The sequence below is a fragment of the Antechinus flavipes genome, chromosome 3 (assembly GCF_016432865.1).
Source record: "Antechinus flavipes isolate AdamAnt ecotype Samford, QLD, Australia chromosome 3, AdamAnt_v2, whole genome shotgun sequence".
Taxonomy (NCBI): Eukaryota; Metazoa; Chordata; class Mammalia; order Dasyuromorphia; family Dasyuridae; genus Antechinus; species Antechinus flavipes.
The window spans coordinates 229,903,874-229,918,771 of NC_067400.1; the positions used below are offsets into that span (position 1 = coordinate 229,903,874).

At 33.1% G+C, this 14,898-nt stretch overlaps 1 protein-coding gene across 3 annotated transcripts in view; it reads left to right on the forward strand.

The window, feature by feature from the left end:
- Positions 1 to 14,898, forward strand: part of HERC2 (HECT and RLD domain containing E3 ubiquitin protein ligase 2) — a 213,766-nt gene that overhangs the window by 23,332 nt on the left and 175,536 nt on the right. For all 3 annotated transcript variants that reach the window (XM_051984643.1, XM_051984641.1, XM_051984642.1), the window contains exon 4: positions 12,928 to 13,065. In XM_051984643.1, coding sequence (XP_051840603.1) covers positions 12,928 to 13,065 — 138 coding nt within the window. The remainder of the gene's footprint in view (positions 1 to 12,927; positions 13,066 to 14,898) is intronic.

Sequence of the window (14,898 nt, forward strand, 5' to 3'; positions counted from 1 at the left end):
AAGCAGTGATAATCATCTTTTCTGCTGTTATGATAAGATACAGAAAGCAACAAGTGGAAAAATGGCATTTATGTTTAGTGGTTTCAATGTGCCTGAGTGTTTTTTTCCAGGTATGGAGAAGGGGATCAAATAGAAGTTGAACTGAAGATTTTGTTGGAAAAGCCTCTTGTTTACTTCCTATTCCCCATATATGGAGTTTTATTCCCCATATCTGTACTATTGCAAAAGTTGTTGGAAGTCTTCCCTCTCCCCAGCAATATTTTGTTACCCCTCAAACTGAGCTCAAGTGCCATTTTTCTACAGGAAGCCTATTTGAGATGATTTTCTGCAGATACTAGCGTACATGCCCCTAGAAGTTAATTTGAATATACTTTTATAATCAATTTTTTTTTCTTTTGGTGTTAAATATTCTTTCTCCCAGTAGAATATTAGTTCTTTGAGTGCAGGAATTGTTTTATTTTTTTGTATCCTCAGCATCCAAAACAGTGCCTAGTTGTTCAGTCATTTCAGAAATGTCTGACTCCTTGAGACCTCATTTGGATTCAGAGATACTCAAGTGATTTGCCATTTCCTTCTCCAGCTCATTTTACAGATGAGGAAACTCAGGCAGACAGGATCAAGTGACTTGGTCAGGGTCACATAGCTAGTAAATGTCTGAGGCTGGGTTTGAATTCAGGAAGATATATATCTTCTTAACTCCAGGCTAGCATTCTATCTGCTGTACACCTAGTGGAAGATAGAAGTTGTAGCTAAATGAATTAATGACTCCTAATTTTGTTGGTAGAACTTGCTTTAATATGTACCCAAAGACAGCAGGAAGCATTACTTTATATGACATTTGATTACCCTATGTAGCTGTGATTTATAAAAATATTTGTAAAAGGTTCATCATGAAAGTATCTGAAGCCTATGTGCCAACATTTATTGTACAGACTGGAAAAAAATAGAGAAATTCTACAAAGATCTTGACTAAGTACTTGTTCCAAATAGCATTACCCTATATTCTCAGTGACTTTAGTGCAAAGTTATACTCAGTTATTTAGAATAGCAAAAATATGTGGAAAATATTTGTTCAAGAGTAAGGAATAAAAGGCCAAAGGCTTATAGATTGTAGCCAGAAGTCTCAGGAATACTTTTTTGACAAAGTTAGGGAAGTTGCTGAGGAAGATTATACTTCTCATCACCTTTGGAATCTGAACATTTGTTTTAGATATGGTTCTTGAGGAAATGACATTAAACAAAAGAAAGATGGGAAAAATAGCTTGTAGTCTGCTATCTTTTGATGTTTCTTTAAACTCCCATTTTGTCACCTGGGCCCATCTTATAACTTTGACTTGGGACAGTTTTATTTGACTATGGAAATTTACTAACTGGTTTGCTGACTCTTTTATTGCCATGTCTTGTTCCTCTCTGACTGTGTTTTGATAAGTTACCGTTCTTACCCTGATTCTTGGCCTAAGGCTGTCTCTGTTGGGATGGTCTGAAGTTAGAACATTCACCTACTCTGCATCTAGAGATAAGCTCTACTTATATGTAGCCTATCCCTCTCGTAATAGGTGGGGGAAAACTAGAAAAACTCCACTGAAATTCTTAGTCATTGGGGCCATTGTTGTCAGTCTTTTATGTGTCTTGTCCTTGACTGATGCCCAGAGATTAACTCTTCCATTTTACATGTATTATTTAACTCCTTGAGTGGAGGTAATCCCTCTCCTTCTACCCCTCTGGGATAATTTTCTCCCTCTTCTCTTCCCTATTCTATCTTATAGATTTCACTGTTTGCCCTGCTGGCCACTGGGCCCTATTCACAGTATACTGCTAATAAAGCTTATAATGATTCTTGGAGTTGTTGCTTCCTGTTAGAATCTAACCAAATCAGATAATAGGCCAAATCTGGATCACTGATACCTCCCTTTTGCTCATGACCTACTTACCAAAGCTGAGATTTAGTTGTTAGTAGAACTAGTTCCATTTCTATGGACAAGATGGGTGGGATGGGAAGCCTTCCTACCTTACTTTGTTCTCCACGGAGGATGAGGGCCAGATCATTCTACCTTGTCCTTCAGTTGCAGAAGCCCCTTTCCTTCTAGATTCAGAAATCACTGACCAGGGCTCTGCCAAGAATCTTTGCAGTTGTACCTAAACTCCATGCCTCAACAGTAAGGGAATCTTCTATTTCTTTTAGGTGTCTCTGACCAATGTTGGAAGTAGGACTCTTGGTAGCCTTTGTGGGATAGGACTTCCTGTCCTCACCAAGAAAGCAAGGGAGAGTTAAAATTCTATACCTTGGAGGAAGGGCTGAGAGTCTTGTACTGATTTCAAGTGGCAGGGATTCCCCCTCTTCTTCTTTGCTTTATATCTAGGAACTCTTGACCAGGACTAGAAACAGAGTCCTTGGGTCTTGTTAGCTGTGCCCCGTGAGAAGGAACTTCTCTGTTATGGTCAAAAAAAAGCTACACAACTGAGGGAGAATAAGTATATATTCAGGAAGAAAAAAAATTGAACCTTATTTAAAAAAAAAAAGATAACTGAGCAATCTTAATAATTATTTCTGTCTATAAAACATTTTTATATGTGTGGAGGACATCAATTAATGTAGATATTTGCAGGGAACAGGCAAGGTTTCACAAGTGGTATTCCATAGTACCTACATGTCTTTACCATCACACAATTATCTGAAAAATGTAAGATTTCTGAGTTCTCAGTGTGCTTATTGCTTGTTGACTATTAATATTAACCCCCCAACATTGATTTGGTCCATTTAAAAAACTTCTTCAAAGGCTTCTCTTCAAAGTGTTTCCCATGCATACATGAACATTATTCATTATTTCTTGAAAGGTATAACAGAGAAAACTTGTTTAATGATATTCTATATGGATTGAGGCATAAAAATGGAAAATATGTTTACATGTCAAAAGATAATGACTATTGAAATAGAAGGAGATCCAGCACAAATTCCTCCCAGAGGAGATATTCTTCTTTAAATGGTGAAAACTTCTATATGTTTTTATTTTATCAAGCCCTACAATATTTCAGAAAGTCTCGTAAATGGAAGTGAGCATATGTGTGTGCGTGTATGTGTGTATGTGTGTATGTGTTTGTATGTGTGTTTGTGTGTGATGTCTTAATTCTCTTTATCAGCTCTAGTACAGAAGCAATATTATTCTCTTTTTCTGGATGAGGAAAGAGAATGAAGTTAAGATACTTGCTCAGGGCTATACATTTACTAGGTAGATGAGGAAGGTCTTTCTGATTCCAAATTTGGCACTCTTCATGGTACCTGTACATACTGCAACTCTCAGATGCATCTTGAATCTCATTCTTATGAATATTCCCCCCATTGATGAAGATTGCAGCCCATCCATACTTGCCTATCTGGTATGAATCTTGGTCTTTGTCTTTATGTTTTGTTACACACTTAAATTTCATTCAGGAGATTGGTTAACCACCTACACAGGAAAAAACAAATGGATAAAGAATGCCTATTTTCTATACTGTAATATTTAGTTGGATGCTTGTCCCATCACTCTGTATGTGTTAGATACTATTATGTCCCAAAATTAAAGAAGAAAGGGAATGGTTTGTTTTTTGGAAATTGCTGAGTTCTTTTAATGGCCATAAAATTTCCCCTGAAACCAACGCTTTTTTTTTTTTTTCTGATATTGTTGCTGAGTTGTTGTGTTAAGTTTAATACTTAATATTAAGTATTAAAGTGTCTGATGAGTTGATCATGCAAGGGACATTAGAGAAGTATGTGATGGACATGAACAGCCTGCAGTGGTATTAATAAGGAATTATGCAGTAGAAATGCTTTCTCATTTAAGTTAACTATTCCAGCTTGACAGCTTACTTTGCATTCCCGAATTTAAGAAGGTTGCCCATTATAGAGAAATATATTCATTCATAAGAGGTGTGTTTCCACATGAAGGGTCATCCTTTTTATTGTAAACATAAAACTTTGTTCTGTTCTAAATAATTGGCTTTTCTTTTTGCTTAGTTGTTACCTTATACAAATTGTAAAATATTTTCTGTATGTATTCCTGATAATTTTGAAGTCCTTTCTAATAAGAATGCCAGGAGGCTATATCCAAAAAGTACAAAAAAATGACTAAAAAACAAAAGAATCATTTGAAAATGTTAGTGACTCAATTGAATTTTCAAATTTCTCTTTCAACTACAATTCCTTTTATTCAAAATTTAAAAAAACAACTATTTGAATTTCACCCTTTGGCTTCACTGTTTTTGTCTTATCTTTGGGAAAGTTTTTTTCTTTTTTAAAATTACATATGCATCCTTTTTCCTTTCAAATCTTTTTCATGGTTGAGTTGTGTTTCATTATCTTCAAGGCTTTATGAGCCTTTTTGTACTTTTTTTTTTTTTTCACTTTTCATTGTGGTAAATTTTACTTCAGTGTGAAAAAAATATTCTTAGAAAACTTTTCCTCTTCATACTCTTCCTTCGAAATTGGAATATTGTGATCCATTGTCTCCTTCCTGTATTTTGGCTATAATCACTGTGTTGAGATTTCTGCTAATATTAATAATTGTCATGGCTATTTCTGATTTACAGGAAAAACTGATCTCTACAATCAGCATAATGCTGATTTTACACTATACTTCTGTTGGGCGATCTTGTAGCATTGATTCTGACTCCAGAAAGACTCAACAGACTTGTTAAATATATGAAATTTTTGAAATTTACATCTTTAAAAAAATTTCCTTGTTCTTGCCATTGTGTGACCAAATTAAAGCTGATATTTATGTGCATGCCACTTAAAATAAGGTGACTTTTTTTCATTACTAAAATTAGATTGTGCCTTGTATGAAACATTGTTACTTAGATCCTCATTCTAAACACTCTTTTATCAATCCCATAGTTTTTTATATTCTCTTATGTCAATAGAACTCCCCGTATCTGTTGCATTCTTTTTTTTTTTTTAACCCAGATGCTAGTTTTTAACATAATTTTGATTCCCTATTGACTTACTAGTATATGCTTCCTTTGCCATTAGAGCTTTATTTTTGTATCCTGCAACATTTTACATGCTATTATTTATATATTCTCATTTCTCCTGTTTCCTGTGGTTTCCCTAAATTATAGGCAAGACTTTCAGTTTAGTATGGCAAAGATTTAAGTACTAATGTGCAAAACACATTAAAGGGGTTATATTTTATTGGAAAGACATGGGTTTTTGTGCATACATACAGACACAGATACAAGTAAATAGAAGATAACTTGAGGAAGGAGAGAACAATAACAACTGAAAGGTTTGGACTGGGAAGGGATCAAACTTTCAAAATGGAAGCAATGGTTGCGCTCTCATTAGAAATTGGGAAATTTGGAGTAATAAATAGGAGAAATATATTTATTGGAGTGTGAGATGTGTTAATAGTGTACAAAGGTCAGAATTCAGGGGAGAAATTAAAATTTCATATAAAGATTTGAAACATTAGTTGCTAAAATGGTTAAGGAAAAGAACATAAAGAGAGAAGAGCACTTAGGATATAGAGCCATGATGATTCAATAGAGAAGGAATAGTCAGAAGGCAGGAGAGATCAAACATGAGGACAAGAGAAGAGAGAGGATTTGGGATGGTGAGCTTCTGTTAAAAGCTAAAGGGAGGAGGAGGTATTGGAAAATCATTAGGTTTACTTTTAGAAGTTGATTGGTGACCTTGGTAAAGGCACTTTCAGTGGTTGATGGTGAGAAATCATGGTAATGGAGAGGAAGTAGAGGTAGTGAATATATGTGGTGGTTTTTTATTGAGGGTTCACTTATGAAAGGAAGATTTGGTAACTGATTAGATTATATGGAGTGAGGAACAGGGAAAAGTTGAGAATGAAATTATAAAACCTCGACACTGAAAGATTGTGCACCTTGTATAGAAAAGGTGAAATTTGGAAAAGGGGTGGTTTTGAGAAAAAAATTAATGAATTCTGATAAAGTTGAGGTTGAAGGGGTGAGAGAGGGAGTATTATTCAAAGGATCAACTAATTATAGTCAGTGAGTTTGAGTTGCTCTTTGCAAGAAAAACACATTTTTCCTCAGATTGGAGCAAAAGAAGAAATGATGAAGTGTGAAATCGATAAGATGAGATTTTTCTCTCTCCCCTTTCTTTTAAAGCAAAATCAGAAGCAAGGTCTCTTGGATATATAGGAAAGTGTGGTGGAAAGATTTGGAACACCTATTTGTAGTATTATGAACTTTGGAATATGTAAATTTTCCTTAAGAGTAGTAAAATTGTTTGCGAAGTTCAGCATGAAAATGATTTATTTCACAATTTATTTTTTTCCTGATAGTGTTATATCCTCATGTTATAATTTTTCTTGGGTGAATAAGTCCAGGTGATTTTCCACTCAACATTGAGAACTTCATTTGTTACCCATCCAATGCTTTTCTCTTCACTCCCCCCCCCCCCTTTATCACATTCTATTCTCTCATTAATTTAATTGAACATTAAAAAAGTGGAACGTAATCTTTTTTAAAAAAAGTTTGTTTTCCCACTTAATAGTATTTTTTCTAGTTACTACTAGATAGTATTCCCTTTTATAATATTTTAATTTCCAAATTTTTTCTCCTCCCCTCTTCCTAAGATGACAATCAGGTATGGGTTGTACATGTATAATCATATTAAATATATTTCCACATTAGTCATATTGTGAAAAAGAATCAGAAAAAAGGGAAAGAGCCATGAGAAAGAAAAAACAAAAAGAAAAGTGAAAATTGTCTGCTTCCATCTCCATTCAGACTCCATAGTTCTTTCTCTGGATATGAATAGCATTTTAAAAAAATAGCTTTTTATTCTCAAAATACAAGCAAAGATAGTTTTCAACATTCACCTTTGGAAAACCTTGTGTTCATATTTTTTTCCTTCCTGTCCCCTTATCCTCTCCCCTAGACAGCAAATAACATGTGCTGTTCAATATATATTTTCACATTTATCATGCTACACACAAAAAAAATTAGATCAAAAAGGAAAAAAAGAAGAGAGGAAAAAAGCATATAACAAAAAAGGTGAAAATACTATGTTGTAATCCACATTCACTCCCTACAGTCCTCTTTCTGGATGCAGATGTTTCTCTCCATCACAATTTTATTAAATTTGGCCTAAATTTTCTCATTGTTCAAAGGGACCACATCCGTTAGAATTGATCATCACATAATCTTGTTGTCCTATACAATGATCTCCTGGCTCTGCTCACTTCACTTAGCATCAGTTCCTGTAAGGTCTCTCTGAAATCATCCTGTTTCTTTTAGAACAATAAATTTCATAACATTAATAATAATTTTTTCAGCCATTCTCCAACTTATGGGCATCCACTCAGTTTCCTAGCTTCTTATCACTACAAAAAGTACTATTATAAATATTTTTGCACATGTGAGTCCCTTTCTCTCCTTTTATGTTCTCTTTGAGATACAGACCCAATGGACACATATGCTGGATCAAGAGTTGCCTTTGGCTCTTTAATAGCTCTTTGGGCATAGTTCCACATTGCTCTTCAGAATGGTTGGATCAGTTCACAACTCCACCAACAGTGTTATTAATGTCTCAGGTTTCTCACATCCTCTCCAATATTTATCATTATCTATTCTTGTCATCTTAGCCAATTTGAGCTGTATAAAGTTATACCTTAGAGTTGTCTTAACTTGCATTTCTCTAGTCAGTAGGGATTTAGAGCATTTTTTCTTATGACTAGAAATAGTTTTAATTCTTCATCTGAAGATTGCCTGTTCATATTATAGATAGCATTTTCCATCATGAGACTTTTGGAATTGTCTTGGGTTATTAGAACATTTTCACTTATTGTTAAATCTATAAACAGATTTCTGCCAAAATAATCTACTCTTAGATTATTTGTGAGGTTGTTATAGCTGTTAAAATAATTTCTATAACCTTATGAGACTAGAATAATATGATATCTTGTGAAAGATTTGTGTGTGTATATAGTTTGTAAGGCATTGGGTTCAAGGGGAACCTGATTGACTATTTTTTTTTGCTTTTCTATAATATATAACCTCCCAATTTCGAGGTCTTAATTTCAATGAATTTCCATTTTGTACTGAGATTTACAGTAAAAGCAAAAAAAAAAAAAAAAAAAGTCAGCTGGAACTAAATTTAATTGGAACTGTCAGCTGTAATTTATTCTATGATATATTTTTAGGAAAAGGCAAATGGTAGCCAACACTCTTATGTAAGAGATGAAAAAATACCAACAAGAACCTTTTAAAATGAGATTATGTTCTAGGAGACAGTACTTTTTGAATCCAAATATACTTAAATAAGTAGATAACTCCTCATCTTTGATATCTCTAGCATTTGAAATAAAATATAAATGGGAATGATAATAGCATCTATCTTCTAGGGTTGTTGTGAGGATCAAATGAGATGATACAAAAATTCTTTGCAAATCTTAGAATTCTAGATAAATGATAGTTATTATTATGTGACTGGGCAAATCACTTAATCTCTTTACCTCAGTTTCCTCATATGTGAAATGGGGAGAATAATAGCATCTATTTTCTAAGGATTTTGTGAAGATAAAGTTAGATATTTGTAGAGTGCTTTGCAAATCTTAAACTGTACTATATATTTAAAAAAATGATGAAAATAGCTAAAATTTTTATAGCATCTGCTATGTGGCAAGTGCTTTACAGTTGTTATCTTATTTGATCTTCACAACAACCCACAGAAGCAGGTGCTATTTTTATCCTCATTTTACAGATGAGGAAACTGGGGCAGAGGTTAAGGGACTTGCTCAGGGTCAAACTGGATTTGAACTCAGACCTTCCTGATGCCAGGTGTCTATCATGCCACCTACCTGCCTTATGTAAATGTTAGCTGTTATTTTTAGATTTTAGAAATATTTCCAAGAGTGTTTGGAACAACAAAAAAGCAAATTTATTCTTAATTCTTAATTGATTGGAAAAGACAAGTTTTTAGACTTTTATTCACTGAGCATTCTAGTTAAATGAGATCATATTATAATAGGAATACCTTACATTGGTATTATTGCGCTAGGGAAAATACAGAGTAAGCTAATACATGGATAAAATAGGTACCTTCATGAGTTTATGTTTCAGAAGTGGTGCAGTGGTACAGTGGAAAATATTCAATTTGCAGTTGTGAACCCTGCCCTTGACTGATATGCATCATCTCTTCAGGTCTGTTTCTTTTATCTGTCAAATGAAGGGTTTTTCTAACTGACCTTCTAAATTCCTTCTGGCTCTGGATCTATAAATCCAGGGGGTAGGGTGTGGGGAAAGGGTAGAGAGGAAGGGAAAACATAAGTGGAATTGCATTGAGAATCCAGATGTGATTTCACCCAGCTAGGGGTGAAATTTTCCCAATGTGGAAATTCTAATTTGATGCAAATTGTTTCTTTATGTCTAATTTACTGTCTAGGAGGTGGAAAAGGAATAAAATAGGATTTTATATGGCATCTACTATGTGCTAGGTACAATACTTAGTACATTACAAATATTGTCTCATCCATTTTATTTCTTAAATGCCTGTGATTGAAGGTGATAAGAACCATGGGCCAATTGACCTAGCTACTCTACTTATCATAAATAGTATAAAGAGAAGTTTATTATTTTAGGTGTACGGAGTTACTAGTGGATGATAATAAATTAATATTTGTTATTTGGGAATTCCTGGGTGGGGCGTAATCAGCTCTTTGTATTAGTGAATATTTTTTAAGTTGAGAAGTTTCTATATACTTTTTTCCTTTGGTTATTTTGTCATCTAAGACCTGTAGTGATAGTTCTAATATGGTCGTTTTGAAGTAGTACAAAGTGTAATGAACTTGAAATCAGGATATGTGGGTTGTTTTAGACATAGTTTTGCTTCTGACTTGCTGTGTGATCTCCAACAAGTGACATTGTTTCTTGGGATTCAATTCCTGCAACTCAAAATTTATCAGGTAATTGCATTACTTGGTGGCTAAGATCTCTTCCAGACCTAATAGTCTGTGGTTTGGTGATTTTGTCAACATCAGTTTGAAATTTATTAAAAAACACACATACACACAACACACACTTTTTAATAAGCTTATTGAACTTGTTTAAAAATATTATTCTTTTGTTTTTTAACTAGTAGTATTCATAACTATTAGGTCACATTGGTAGGCTTCCTTTTTTTCCCAGTTACATCCTTTGCTACTTTATGATAAAAAAGAACACACCTATATTGTGTTTATTGGTAGGGGGAGGAAAAATGATTTATATTCATTCAGAAGAATTATAATGCAATCTATTTTCAATATTTTGATTTTTTTTCTTTGCTCCTTATGAGGTAAAGAGTTTTTTTTAAAAGATTATTACAACATATGATTTTATAGCTCATGGTAGTTTTTATTTTTATTTATTTAAAAATTTTTTTCCATTAAAGCTTTTTATTTTCAAAACATATGCATGGATAATTTTCAACATTTACCCTTGCAAAACCTTGTGTTCCAAATTTTTTCCCCTCCTTTCTCCCTATCACCTCCCTTAGATGACAAGTAATCCGATATATGTTAAACACGTGCAGTTCTTCTATATATATATATTTCCACAATTATTATGCTGCACAAGAAAAATCAGATCAAAAAGGAAAAAATGAGAAAGAAAACAAAATACAAGCAAACAACAATTAGAAGAGTGAAAATATTATGATGTGATCCACATTCAGTTCCCACAGTGCTCTCTCTGGGTGCAGATAGTTCTCTTCATCACAAGACCATTGGAAGTGACCTGAATCATCTCTTTGTTGAAAAGAGCCATGTTTCATGATACTTTTTAGCAAGATAAAAAGTATATTCTAAATCCTGAAATTGCTTAAGATGTTGAAAAACTATATGATTAATGTCATGGAAACTTTTTTGACTTTAACATATATTGGTAAATTTTATTTCATTAGAATTTTTTCTTAAGTTTTGTGTCTGCTTAAGGTACAAAATGTTTTAGCTTGATATTAATATGGTATTAAATTCTTGACTTACTTGAGATACACAAGTTAGTGTTTCCTCAAGCATATTTAAAATTTACTGATTTGTACTCAAAAAGAAAAAATATGATTATTCAAAAAACCATTCTTTTAAGATCATATACAGAAACAACCCAAAAGGTCTAGTTCAGCTTCCTTGTTTTGTAGATTTGTAATTTATCATTGTTTTTAATGGGCAGTGTTTCTGAACCTCTTCTTGTCTTGGCTCAGGTCCTTTTATCTTAGAAAGATTAGAGGAGATTTTAAAAACAGTTTTGACAATTAGTTTTAGGGACGAGAGTAAACATAGCCTTTTGCCAGGCTCAATAAATACTATTTTGGTTTTAGTCTTAATCCAAGAAATGAGTATAATCATTATTTAAAAATCATGAGTTTGAGAACAAATGTTAGCAAATCATTGATGATGTGAAGTCTTTATGCTATATTTCAGCAATAATTTCAAAATGGTGTAATTTTACTAAGCATTTTCAGAAATTAGTAGTGAGTACTAGTTGTTAAAAATAGACATCTGCTAAAAAAAATAGGAGCTTTCCTGGGAAAATAGAGTTGGAAAGATTCTGGTTAGCAGTCCTACTAACTTCCCAAAAATATGTACAAAGTAAAAAAAAAAAAAACAAAACATTATTTGACTCTTTCACAGTCTTTATTATCCTGTATCTTTCTTCCCTTTTAGAAAAAGCTGTTGTACTACTTAATATCTACTTTTCTTCCTCACTACTTTCTCAATTCTTTGCAAGTTTAGTGTCTGACCTCATTACTTAATTGAAACTATTTTCCTCCAAAGTTAACAGTTATCTCTAAATTTGCGGATTCAGTGGATTTATCTTAAAATTTATCTTTATTTACTTCTGTAGCATCTGAAACCTCTGACCACCTCCTGAATGTTGTTTCTTCTCTAGCTTTTCGTATCCCCAACCTCTTTTGGTTTCTCTTTGTTCTCTTTTGGTCGTCTTTGCTGGATTCTACCTCCTAATTGTGTGCATTTCCTTAAAGCTTTGTCCTGGGCTTTCTCTCTTTCAACAGTTTTTCTTGATGATTTCACCAAAGAGTAGAGAGATGAGAATTAAGGTACATTTAGGAAAGATTTTTTTTTTTTTGAATAGATGAAATTTTATATCTGGGACTTGAAAAAAGGGAAACATGGAAATGAAAAGGTAGAGCATTCCAAGTGTTGAGTCAGATTCTTTGCATACCTCAAAATACTGAGGTTACTCACTAAAATGATGAGATACAGGGTGATATCCCAAAAGTATATTTAGGCCAGTGTTGCAAGTTTTCTCAAAAGAATTTGTAGGGTTAGATATCACCCAAAACACGTGATGAAGATTTTTAAGCTGCCAAGAAGAGGCTACATCCATAAGGAAATAGGACAAACTGCAGAAAGGAATTAGTGGGGAAAAGACTGATGGACTAACCCTAAAAAGAGATTTAGCAACCTCAAAAGAATTAGCTATAACAAGAAGAAGATGCCAAGGGATAGGAGTAGTCTGTGGAGGGCTAGAAATAGTAAGGCTTTCTGATTATATACAGTAATTAAGTCTTTCCTTGCCAAAGCCCCACCTAGCCAATCAAGACCTCATTATAAGCATGTGTGACAGTCAGTGAAAATGTTCAGAATTGGGAGATGGAATAATGATTATGAGGAATAGCATGCTTCAAAGAAAAATCCATGAATGATTTAATAATTTAAAAAGGGTCACTTACTTTGCTCACTGACATGTAACAAAACAAATATTGTTACACATTTTATAACTGTGATTTTTGTCAACTTTTTTTGAAATTTTTGGCCTTTTCTGCATTAATAGTATTGTAATATGATGGCATTTAATATCTTGATTTTTTTCTGTTTCAAGATTAGAGATATATATCACACAACTGAACTGAGTATTATATTTTTATTATTATTTTTAAAGTTTTAATAGTTTCTGTGTTTGATTTCTCAGATGACACCATGGAATGTCAGAGTGGAGCAAAGAAAGAAGATCAAAATGATAAAGAGAAGAAAGATGAAGAGGAAATTCCAGTGCCTATGTACAAGGCCAAATCACTTGTGGAGAGTTGGGTATGGGGCAAACAACCAGGTATTATGAAATTTTGTGATTATGCTGTTGAACAAAGATTTGACTTAGGACTTGTTGCAAATATAAAATTCTGGATATATATTTGTTAGACTTTGATGACTACATTCAACTCAGCAGTTAAGACTCATTTATTTCTTCATTTTTGTTTCCCACTTTACATAATTGTAGTTTTTTAGTACTACTAGTAGCACTAGTAGTAGTGCTTTAGTTATCTTTTGCCTGCTTTATATTTATATCTTGGCTTGTTTTTGTTTTATTGTTTTTATCAGCTTATACTTTGTAAATTTTACATGTATTTTTCCAAATATGTGTAAAGATAGTTTTTAACATTAATTTTTGTAAATATTATGTTTTAGTATGCTTGATCTCACAATATGAACTTTATATGACATTCTCAAAAGAATCATTGCTATAATGGTGCTATCTATTCAACTCTGAAAATTCATGAATGTATAGACTTTTAAAAACATGATTCATTTTTTTTCTTTCCTTTGTTTTTTGACCCATCTATTTTATATATTTTTATTTGGAATATTTGCTTGAAATATTAAGAAAAAACAACTATATTTAAATTCTCAAAAATGCATTTTGAAAAATGACATAAGTTTTTAAAAAGGAGAATTGACATAGGTTTATTGGTACATTACATCATTTCCAGAGAAAGCTTTTTGCAAGTTGTCATTTGTTGTGCTGTGCTGATTGATAGAAATCTTGTTGCAGTATTACAACTATTAATTTGAAAGGATGGATTTCAGTGCCATACAGAATTTTTACCTGAAGAAGAAAAAAAATCAATTCATTGAGCATCTATTAAGCAACTATATTCAGTGCTTAATTGTCTACTATGTGCCAGACATTATGCTAAGTGCTGGGGATACATTTAAAAAAAAAAAAAGAAATTGTCCCTACCTACCCCCCAAAGAACTTAATCATCTAATGGGAAAGTTAGCACACAAAAAGAGTCAAGATAGGGGAAGGGCAGGTAAGGAAAGATGAGGGTGTATGTGGCATCTTATTCTGTGGAATTAAAGTGAATGGAGTGGAGTGAATTTATTTTCTACCTTCTATAAAGGAAGGTATTGGAAAGACTTTGATATTCCATCCGTCAGACCTTCTGTCAGATAGAGGAAACTGAGGGAGGTGGTTTTAGTGATGAGATTAGAAGTGATAGCTTCAACTTGGGAGGAACAGAGGAGTTAAAAGTAGACCTAGCAGCAGATGTAAAACATAGAAATATCATTCATTATTTCATTTAAAATTATGTGATTTGCGTTAGAAAATGGGATATATATATATATATAAAAAATATATGTCTGGAGATATATCTCTCTATGAATATTGGAGTTAGAGAAAGAAGAGAGAAGCCTGATGTGGATTCTGGCAAGAAGATAGGTAGGAAAATCCCTAAGAAAGATGTGATTTGCTAGATGAACTTTTGCAAGTGGATTTAGTTTTTGGGAGAAGGCAGTGTTCTTTGTGTTCCTTATTTCCTTTCCTAACCAATTCCTGGGAATAGGTAACTTTTTGTAGAGCTAGTTATTGTTTTAGCCTCCCTTAGGGAACAGAGACTACTAATTTATAGTTGCTTTTGTTTTTCTTTCCCCCTGAAGGAGTAAAGAAGAGAGAGAGATTATGAATCCTTACTTCTGATGTTCCCTTTGCTTTATTCTCTCTTTGTCCTCTGGTTACCTGAGAGAACTAAATCAGGTTTGCCTCTTCTGTAGCTTTATAAATAGGCATAGTTTGACTTTAAGGAGTTCTTTGACCTTTCAGAATCTCAAATTGGTGTGGCATAAAGAGTGATGGATATGGTATTAGAGGAACTGGGCTCAG